Here is a 10609-nt window from a genome sequence, read left to right on the forward strand (position 1 = left end):
AAAACGTGAACAGACTGGACTGAAATTATCAGTTTACCAACTGTTTTCAGCAAGTTGACTACTACTCCAACATGAAAGTAGGAAATCTTTAAACGTTGTCTCCTAAAACGCATTACCTTATTAAATGGTGTCAAATGTTCCATATTTTATTAGTTCTTGATCCTCGCCGCCCTTTTCGCTGTCGCTGCCGCCGATTCTTACAGGTCAGCCGAATACGCTCCCAAGTACGAAGCTCCGGCATACAAATCTACATATGAAGCCAAATACGAGGTGAGTCTCATTTCATAAATTAATTAAAGAAGCACGGAAATTAACTTTCGAAATAAATATTTTTGAAGACTCCCCAACCTTACGACTTCAGCTGGGCCGTCAATGATTACTACAACGACTACGAACACTCTGAGAAGAGTGTCGACGGCAATGTCGTAACCGGATCATACCGCGTCGTCCTTCCCGACGGCCGCACCCAAATTGTCACCTACAAGGCCGACAGCTACGGATATGTCGCCGACGTCAAGTACACCGGTGAAGCCAAGTATCCCGAATACGTCGAAAACAACTACAAAGCTACCACCTACTCCGCCCCAGCTTACAAGCCCACTGCTCCCACCTACTCCGCTCCTGCTTACAAGCCCACTGCTCCCAGCACTTACACCGCTCCCACATACTCTGCCCCGGCCCCGGCTTACACCGCCACTCCGGTCTACAAATCCCCCGCAGTCCAGCCCCAGTATTAAATTGCAAGTAATTGAAACCGCTGAAATGTGTGTATCTAAACTTATTATTTAATACAAATATTAAATTCGATCAAAGTACTACCATAAATATTTTAATTATGGAAGCGCTAAAATATTCCTGGATTCTCGGTTCTGTTTTACAAGAGCAAGGAATTCTTCTTTCTTGCTGAAATTGAATGGCCGGAACCGTTTGGGATGGATTGGATCACCATAAGTTTAATACCCAGATAGAAATCGATAACTACGTCTACCCAAGAAGTAAAAAAAATGCTATTACTTGATCTTCAGAAACACGACGAACAAGAACTGCATTCAGAATACGGAAACACTAATTAGAAAAATGTGGTGGCCTTGAGTGAAGCGCTTCGTGGTTAGCGACTTCGGCATGAAAGTGCCTATGGAAGTCCTATAAGAGGAAGAAAACAAAGTTATGATACCGTTAAAGCAAATTACGTACGCGCAGCAAACAAAAGTTTCGTTCTGCTTCGGTCAACGAAGAAATTTTGAAAATTTCTTTAACATAAACCAAGTGCTGAGATGACCGAGGATCTATTATTTTGTTTTGCACCAGGTAGTGAGCAAAGCAGGCATTGAAAACTTAAGCACAAGCCATTAATCTCCAATTTTCTCGAATGCTGGAACATATGGTCAAAAACTGTGTTACTTGCCAACAGTCCCGCAGTCATCGTCACTAACGTCGACAATTGACATCTTCTCACTGGTTCCCGGTTTTCTTATAGAGCAGTGACACTTTGTTTCCAGATGAAGGACTACAGTCAGTGTTGGTCTATATGAGATTGGAAATTTACTCTTAATAACTATTTGGGTGAAACAATATGTACAGCAGTCCAGCTTCAGCTCTTAGGGTTGGCATAGCTGACAATGAATGTTCGATTTCACTTTCAGGGGTGATCCAAGAACAAAGTCAACTTCAAGTCTTCAACAATCACATTGTAACTTTAGAGATCCAGACGTTACCTTGTTGTTGTATTTAAGTCAGCATTTCTCATAGCACTCATAGTCAGCATGGAGAAAATTAGAAGCGAAGCACAACTGCTTCTAGTAATGGAATTTTGGAGGACCTGGTGCAAATATAGTTCCTGGACTGCTTCTTCCACAAATGTAATTTGCAAAATTTGGGAATCGTCCTGTAATGGTTAAAACATTTCTTTCACTTGACTGCTTTGTTTCAAGACAGGCAGCACCAGCAAACATTGACTAAGGCAAACGAGAAAAAACAAGAACACTGACTTTTTGTCAAATGCTATAAGGCCTACACTCACGATTACAACGTTGAAAACTCTTATTTATACTGAGTCAGTGAATTGGAAGTTTGGAACTTGGAATATGGAAACCTAGCCAACAAAATCGGCAACAATTCAAAGTATATGAGAATAACTTTTCCTTTAAGGCCTATCCCCTTTTAATGTTTTTTTAAAAACTAATTTTTTACAAATAATTTTAAATTTACAATGTCCTGATTAAGGTAGGATCGGAGGAGGTTTAAGGGAACTCGATACAAACAGAACGCAGACATACGTATGAAATTATGAAGTAGGCCTAAACTAAGTATACAGTTAATTAAAAGTCTCAATAAATGCATACACTACAATCGTACAACAACAATAACTCGACTCGTTTCGAATTCACTTATTCTATAAGGAGAGCTAGTGATAAAGGACGTCATAGTGAGTTGAAGACCTATAATTCCAGTGACTCGGATACTTGGCCCCACGTTCCCAAGTTCATTTCTGAGATTCGTACAAATATAGCTAATGCGGATCGACTACCGTAAAGGGACACTCGGTAATCTCAAATGTATTCTAATTCTTTTACTTTGACTGGAAGTGATATAATTGAACGTTGCGCGATCTACATGCATCAATAAAACCATTTCGGCGTAGCACATAGGTTACGATGGTTAAGAGACGACAATTGCCCAATCAACAAGAAAGATGAACCATGAACCAATCGTAATCGACAGATCATCTCGCCTACTATTATACCGCGTTATACCGTACACCCGATCAAGAGCGAAAAAATTCGAAAAGAGCGTGTACCCAGATTGATCGGTAAATTCTCTTGTTTAACAAATAAAATTATGTTTTTTTTCTTGGGCTTTGCTGGCTGTGATCGACAACGCACAACTAACTGTTATTGGGTACGAAATCTACATAACAAATTAAACCGGTTCGGTGTACCATAGTTTTCGATCAAAAGAAGACAATCGCCCAGTTGGTCTAAATAATCAAAATGTATGAAAAAAAATGGGAAATTCCTGCAAGGCTTTCTAAACGAGGATAAAAGAGAACGTATCAATAAAGTTGAGACAGTTTTAGGTCATTAACTAAATCCAAATTCCTCTACCAGTCGAGCAACGGGTTCTTTCCAAATTCAAGCTATGATTCCAAATTGGGACTCATCTGTTTGCCGGTTGTCCAATGTTCATCTAAAGTTACTCTTCACACGAGTTGACGGGTGGGATTCATTTTGATTTTCGTTTACCTTGACCACTAATTTACTTGCATAACCTCTACCAATCACTTTTGCTGAATGCATGACTTTGGCAAATTGCCATATTCAAACGTAATCAGCCGGGATATACTCTCCAATTTTGTATAAAAACGTGAACAGACTGGACTGAAATTATCAGTTCACCAACTGTTTTCAGCAAGTTAACCACTACTCCAAAATGAAAGTAGGAAATATTTGATATTTTTGTAAATTTTACCTTATTACATGGCCTCAAATGTTTCATATTTCATACAGTTCATCATCCTCGCCGCCCTTTTCGCTGTCGCTGCCGCCGATTCTTACAGGTCAGCCGAATACGCTCCCAAGTATGAAGCTCCGGCATACAAATCTACATATGAAGCCAAATACGAGGTGAGTCACATTTCATAAATGAATCAACGAAACACGGAAATTAACTTTCGAAATAAATATTTTTGAAGACTCCCCAACCTTACGACTTCAGCTGGGCCGTCAATGATTACTACAACGACTACGAACACTCTGAGAAGAGTGTCGACGGCAATGTCGTAACCGGATCATACCGCGTCGTCCTTCCCGACGGCCGCACCCAAATTGTCACCTACAGGGCCGACAGCTACGGATATGTCGCCGACGTCAAGTACACCGGTGAAGCCAAGTATCCCGAATACGTCGAAAACAACTACAAAGCTACCACCTACTCCGCCCCAGCTTACAAGCCCACCGCTCCCACCTACTCCGCTCCTGCTTACAAGCCCACTGCTCCCACTTACACCGCTCCCACATACACTGCCCCGGCCAAAAAGGGTCCCACCTACACCGTCACCGCTCCCACATACTCTGCCCCGGCCCCGGCTTACACCGCCACTCCGGTCTACAAAGCCCCCGCAGTCCAGCCCCAGTATTAAATTGCAAGTAATTGAAACCGCTGAAATGTGTGTATCTAAACTTATTATTTAATACAAATATTAAATTCGATCAAAGTACTACCATAAATATTTTAATTATGGAAGCGCTAAAATATTCCTGGATTCTCGGTTCTGTTTTAAAATAAAAAGGAATTTTTCTGTCTTGCGGAAATTGAATGGCCGGAACCGATTGGGATGGATTGGATCACCATAAGTTCAATACGCAGATAGAAATCGATAACTACATAGATACCCCAAAAGTTAAAAAAATCGATTACTTAGTTCACGGAAACACGACGACAATGGACCAAAACTGCATTCAGAATGTGGATACACAATTCAGAAAAATGTGCTGGCTTTGAGCGTGAAGCGCTTCGTGGTCATCGATTCGACATGAAAGTGCCTATGAAAGTGCTATAAGAGCAAGAAAAGAAATAATGACACCTTTAACGCAAATCACGTAAAAGGCTACAAACTAAACTTTCGTTCAGCTTCAGTTAACCAAGAAATGTAGAAAAATTCTTTAACATATACCATGCGCTGAGGTGACCTGAGGACCCATTATTTTGTTTCGCACCAGGTAGTGAGTAAAACGGGCAATGAAAGCAACACATGGACGACATGAAAGAGTTGGATGTGGAGATGGGCATGGACGTCATGGAGAGTTGTAGACCTATATCTTCGGTGACGAAGACGAAGACGAAGCGGTTAATAGTTGGCCCCACGTTCCGAAGTTCATTTCTGAGATTCTTACATAAGCCTACGGTTAAGAGACACTCGGTATAATTCAAATTTTATCAAATTCTTTTACTTTGACTGACAGTGATTTCATATAATGGCGCGAAATCTACATGAATGGATTAAATCATTTTGTCGTAGCATAGTTTAAGACGGTTGAGAAAAAACAATCGCCCAATCAACCAGAGGGGGAATTCCCGTGAAGTTTTTGAAACGAGGATAAAAGAGAACGTCAATTAAATAGGTCATTAACCAAGTCCAATTTACCTAAAAGTCGAGCAACGGTATCTTTTTCATTTCAAATTCTGACTTCCCAAATTGTGTTTCAACCTGTTATCGGTTGTCCAATGTTCATCTAAGTTTTCTTTTCACGCGAGCAGACAGGTGGGGTCTATTTTGATTTTCGTCTACCTTGACTGCCAATTATTTGCATAACCTCTACCAATCACTTTTGCTGAATGCATAACTTTGGCATATTGCCATATTCAAACGTATCAGTCGGAATGTACTCTCGAATTTCGTATAAAAACGTGAACAGACTGGACTGAAATTATCAGTTCACCAACTGTTTTCAGCAAGTTAACCACTACTCCAAAATGAAAGTAGGAAATATTTTAAAAACGTTGTCTCCTAAAACGCATTACCTTTTACATGGCGTCAAATGTTCCATATTTTATTAGTTCTTGATCCTCGCCGCCCTTTTCGCTGTCGCTGCCGCCGATTCTTACAGGTCAGCCGAATACGCTCCCAAGTACGAAGCTCCGGCATACAAATCTACATATGAAGCCAAATACGAGGTGAGTCTCATTTCATAAATTAATTAAAGAAACATGGAAATTAACTTTTGCAAATGAATATTTTATGAAGACTCCCCAACCTTACGACTTCAGCTGGGCCGTCAATGATTACTACAACGACTATTCCCATTCCGAGAGCAGCGATGGCAAAGTGACCACCGGATCATACCACGTCGTCCTTCCCGACGGCCGCACCCAAATTGTCACCTACAAGGCCGACAGCTACGGATATGTCGCCGACGTCAAGTACACCGGTGAAGCCAAATACCCCGAATACGTCGCAAACAACTACAAAGCTACCACCTACTCCGCCCCAGCTTACAGGCCCACTGATCCCACCTATTCCGCTCCTGCTTACAAGCCCACTGCTCCCAGCACTTACACCGCTCCCACATACTCTGCCCCGGCCAAGGCTTACACCGCCACTCCGGTCTACAAAGCCCCCGCAGTCCAGCCCCAGTACTAAATTGAAAGTTGATTGAAACCACCGAAATGTCTGTATCTAAACTTATTATTTAATATAAAAATTAAATTCGATCAATGAAAGTAGTACGTCTATAATCGAATTCTTTCGAAATCACTTAAGTATTTTTGGGTTCCAGAATTTTTTGCCGAAACTTACATTCAAATGTTTAGAAATTTGCATCGAAATGTCACATGCTACCATCAGTACGGATAATTTTGATTAGCCGATAACGAAAAGAAAATGATCATGAATGGGAAAAGCAACCAAGATGTGACTGGGGTGTGGCTTGCGAAATAATGGAGAAAATGTAAGAAAAACAAAAAAGAGGAACCGGAAAGGAATCCAAAGAAGGGAAAACCTTAGGTCCAAAACAATAGTAAGACGGAACATTTTCAGTGAAAAAAAAAAAAAAAACATTCGACCATCAGTGCGCCTGAATTTCAGCTGTTTGTCAAATTTACGTTAGTTGTGTTTGTTTACGAAAAATCTCACTTTCTTCCAAACCTCATTTCTAAAGAACAAAAATATGAATCCGTTGATTAGTTCAATCGAAAGGGTAACTCAAAACAGCTCTTTTCTCCACTCAATATACATATTTTCCATTGGAATAACATCCCATCCCATCTAAACCCTCACGAATTATTGGTGATTGGTAAACGCGAAAACAGCCGATCTGCCGATCACTACTCTTCCCTTTGCAAAACGTCCATGGGAGACTCACAATTTAAATGTCGAATTTGTCGTTACCTATTGACCAGATTGATTTTTGTTTGTTTGATTTCAAAATCAAAAAGCATATTACAACTTTTGGGACTCAGTTGAACACTACCACACAGAAGGTATCGTCCATTTCTTTTAGGTGCCTATTCTATAGCCACATAGATACAATCAAACGACTCAAAATTCTATTCAGACTTATCTTTAAATATTTTAATTCTTACCGCAGACTCTGCAGTTCCTAAATAGTTTACCCGCGAAGATGATTCCAAATCTTTGATGATCCAGAACGGGCTCATCAAGTTAGACCCAATATCAGGTACAGTCGAAACATACAAAGGAAACGATACTGTAGTGAACATAGGAAAGATTAAAACATTACAACATTCAATGACAAATCCAACCACATCTAACCTGAATTTAAACCACCGAACGTGGATGTTTTTGAAGAGCAAGGAATTCTTTTGTCCTAAGGAAACTGAATGGCCAGAACCACTCGGAATGGATTGGATTACCTCAAGTTCAAAACGCAGATACAATTCGATAACTAAATCACCCAAAAATTTAAAAAATGCGATTACTTAATCCACAGAAACACAACGAACAAGAACTGCATTCAGAATACGGAAACAAAAATGAGAAAAATGTCAGTTAAATGGAAACGCCCTACAAAATCATCAAACTTACAAGAATAGAGAAAAGGCTTCAAATGTAAAAACAGCCATCATGTTATTTATTCATCCAACCGAGCCTTCTTGAGTTGTAAATGAAAAAAGAATAGATGGCCTTTAGCATGAAGCGCTTCAGTGGTCATCGACTTCAGCGCGGCTGTGAAAGTGCTATAAGAGCAAGAAAATAAAAAATGACACCGTTAAAGCAAATCACGTACACGGCTGCAAACAAAAGTTTCGTTCAGCTTCGGTTAACCGAGAAAAATAAAATTTTAAAACACACATAAGGTGGTAATTAATCGTCTTTTTTTTACTGGTTTTATACAAGGGTGAGGAACACAGCGGGGAAAATAAAGAAACAATTTCAAAACTAGTCGAAGCTCTATTAAATTAAAATAAATATTGAAACTGACCTGGTGAAAATCAATAAAGGTTATCTCATCATGGCCAAATACTCAACGGGTCATGTTGGCAAGAGAAGTATTTGGAAGGATGAAGACAGCCAGAATCACAATCCAACAGGATGAGCGAAGCTATAGATATCGGGTGATGTCCTTATCTGCATTAATAACTTTATTCATATTCACTTGTAAAAACATTGAATAAAGTGACCAGAATACACTGAAATGAAATCATATTTCATCTAGGGAGATTTCGCCGTTCCACAGAAAAGTGTTTTTGTTTATCCTCCGTCATCGTCTTTATGGCACCTTGATAACAAAATTGCTAAGAAAAAAAGCTACGCAAAGCGCATGGAATATACAGGACACGGATTACGGAAAACCTATTTGAGCTGTTTGTAGACTAACATGTTTGTGAAACAGCATTTCAAAAGTGGAACACTGGGTCATTGTCGCCAAATTTATTGCGTAAAATATCTGAAAATAGTGTGGAATAATGTCTCCAGCAAAAAGTGTTCTCTGTCAATCGGCAATGGGACTCAAATAAATTCATTTGTCAACGAATCTCCACTGAGATGTCACACTCGAAAACATCCGGATGAGTCCAGAAAAAGGACAAGTCCTGATTAAATTATCGGACTGATAAGTCCAATAATTAAAAGGACATTGAGACCGTTGGTACAGACAACAATAATATTGAATTTACTTTACGACGAAGAAATCAAAGGAAGCCAGTCAAGAGTATGATAAAAGCTTTGCGGAAGGACTCTAGGAAATAACGAAAGTCAAGAATCTTTTTTTAATAATCCATAAATTGGTTTAATACTCGTGTATAAAAAAATCCGGTACCCCATGGATGCGTAAAATATTCGTTTGCACATGCATAATCTTTTATTTAGCGTCTTTTACCAACCTATTAGAGAAGCAAAGCAACCTATCCAACACGCGATGCCGCTTCAAACAACAAAACTTTGACGATTTGGGAACCGACCCCTTTTGTTTCTGTAGCGACATAAAATGCTATCTGGTACGAACAAGGTTTTTTAACGGATTTTTTTCGATTTGAACAAGAATATCTCTTAGATGGACAAAGCTTCTCTCCAATACAATGAAAGGAAATTTGAAAAGTGTGACGTACGTATTTCATGCATCGTTAACGTCACACGTGACAGTAGGATTTGGATAGATGAACACGGAATGAATAAAAATTAATCGCCTGATGCGGATAGTATTCAAGGAATCAGTTTGAAAAGTACCAATACTTAGAATTAGTTTCTTATTACGATAGCAGCGCGTCCGAAAGTTTTTTCCTTCACAACGAGCAGACGGGTGGGGTCTATTTTGATTTTCGTTTACCTTGACCACTAATTTACTTGCATAACCTCTACCAATCACTTTCGCTGAATGCATGACTTTGGCAAATTGCCATATTCAAACGTAATCAGCCGGGATATACTCTCCAATTTTGTATAAAAACGTGAACAGACTGGACTGAAATTATCAGTTCACCAACTGTTTTCAGCAAGTTAACCACTACTCCAAAATGAAAGTAGGAAATATTTGATATTATTGAAATTTTACCTTATTACATGGCCTCAAATGTTTCATATTTCATACAGTTCATCATCCTCGCCGCCCTTTTCGCTGTCGCTGCCGCCGATTCTTACAGGTCAGCCGAATACGCTCCCAAGTACGAAGCTCCGGCATACAAATCTACATATGAAGCCAAATACGAGGTGAGTCACATTTCATAAATGAATCAACGAAACACGGAAATTAACTTTCGAAATAAATATTTTTGAAGACTCCCCAACCTTACGACTTCAGCTGGGCCGTCAATGATTACTACAACGACTACGAACACTCTGAGAAGAGTGTCGACGGCAATGTCGTAACCGGATCATACCGCGTCGTCCTTCCCGACGGCCGCACCCAAATTGTCACCTACAAGGCCGACAGCTACGGATATGTCGCCGACGTCAAGTACACCGGTGAAGCCAAGTATCCCGAATACGTCGAAAACAACTACAAAGCTACCACCTACTCCGCCCCAGCTTACAAGCCCACCGCTCCCACCTACTCCGCTCCTGCTTACAAGCCCACTGCTCCCACTTACACCGCTCCCACATACACTGCCCCGGCCAAAAAGGGTCCCACCTACACCGTCACCGCTCCCACATACTCTGCCCCGGCCCCGGCTTACACCGCCACTCCGGACTACAAAGCCCCCGCAGTCCAGCCCCAGTATTAAATTGCAAGTAATTGAAACCGCTGAAATGTGTGTATCTAAACTTATTATTTAATACAAATATTAAATTCGATCAAAGTACTACCATAAATATTTTAATTATGGAAGCGCTAGAATATTCCTGGATTCCCGGTTCTGTTTTAGAAGATCATTGAATTCTTTCGTCTAGCGGAAAATCCAATGGCCGAAATCGCTAGGAATGGATTAGATCACCATAAGTTCAATACACAGATAGAAATCGATAACTACGTCTACCCAAAAAGTTAAAAAATTCGATTACTTGGTCCACGGAAACACGACGCCAACGGTCAAGAACTGCTTTCAGAATATGGAAATACGATTTAGAATGTGGTGTGTGAGTGAAGCGCTTCGTGGTCATCGACTTCGGCATGCCTATGGAAGTCCTATAAAAGCAAGAAAAGAAATAATGACA

The 10609-nt window shown here is 40.2% G+C and overlaps 1 protein-coding gene and 3 long non-coding RNA genes across 9 annotated transcripts; 1 reads left to right on the forward strand and 3 right to left on the reverse strand.

Annotated features, from left to right (window-relative positions):
* Positions 1-23: 23 nt before the first annotated feature.
* Positions 24-10249, forward strand: LOC124350038 (adhesive plaque matrix protein-like). 6 transcript variants are annotated; one of them, XM_046801032.1, is made up of 4 exons: positions 24-77; positions 154-270; positions 339-664; positions 4066-4208. In XM_046801032.1, exons 1-4 carry the CDS (start codon positions 72-74, stop codon positions 4136-4138), a joined length of 522 nt encoding a protein of 173 aa, XP_046656988.1. In that variant the 5' UTR covers positions 24-71; the 3' UTR covers positions 4139-4208. The 6 variants fall into 6 exon arrangements, with proteins under 6 accessions (XP_046656988.1, XP_046656985.1, XP_046656984.1 ...); XM_046801029.1 differs by lacking the exons at positions 24-77; positions 154-270; positions 339-664 and adding exons at positions 3323-3435; positions 3507-3623; positions 6086-6219 and having other exon boundaries at positions 3692-4084; XM_046801028.1 differs by lacking the exons at positions 24-77; positions 154-270; positions 339-664 and adding exons at positions 3323-3435; positions 3507-3623 and having other exon boundaries at positions 3692-4208.
* LOC124350493 lies at positions 1179-3523 on the reverse strand. Its single transcript, XR_006921025.1, has 3 exons — positions 3469-3523; positions 1716-1885; positions 1179-1524 (listed from the first exon to the last, which is right to left on the reverse strand). It is a non-coding gene; the product is annotated as an uncharacterized LOC124350493 (long non-coding RNA).
* LOC124350225 lies at positions 4268-5650 on the reverse strand. Its single transcript, XR_006920494.1, has 3 exons — positions 5521-5650; positions 4673-4817; positions 4268-4552 (listed from the first exon to the last, which is right to left on the reverse strand). It is a non-coding gene; the product is annotated as an uncharacterized LOC124350225 (long non-coding RNA).
* On the reverse strand, positions 6818-7474 carry LOC124350435. Its single transcript, XR_006920954.1, has 3 exons — positions 7271-7474; positions 7081-7205; positions 6818-7007 (listed from the first exon to the last, which is right to left on the reverse strand). It is a non-coding gene; the product is annotated as an uncharacterized LOC124350435 (long non-coding RNA).
* Positions 10250-10609: the final 360 nt, after the last annotated feature.

The sequence above is a fragment of the Daphnia pulicaria genome, chromosome 7 (genome assembly GCF_021234035.1).
Source record: "Daphnia pulicaria isolate SC F1-1A chromosome 7, SC_F0-13Bv2, whole genome shotgun sequence".
In the NCBI taxonomy this organism is placed as follows: Eukaryota; Metazoa; Arthropoda; class Branchiopoda; order Diplostraca; family Daphniidae; genus Daphnia; species Daphnia pulicaria.

Excerpts from the sequence above, each read along its gene's own strand:
- LOC124350038 (XM_046801029.1), top strand. Across the intron at positions 3,624-3,691 it reads CATATGAAGCCAAATACGAG|ACTCCCCAACCTTACGACTT; the intron begins GTGAGTCACATT and ends ATATTTTTGAAG. Across the intron at positions 4,085-6,085 it reads CATACTCTGCCCCGGCCCCG|GCTTACACCGCCACTCCGGT; the intron begins GCTTACACCGCC and ends GCCCCGGCCAAG.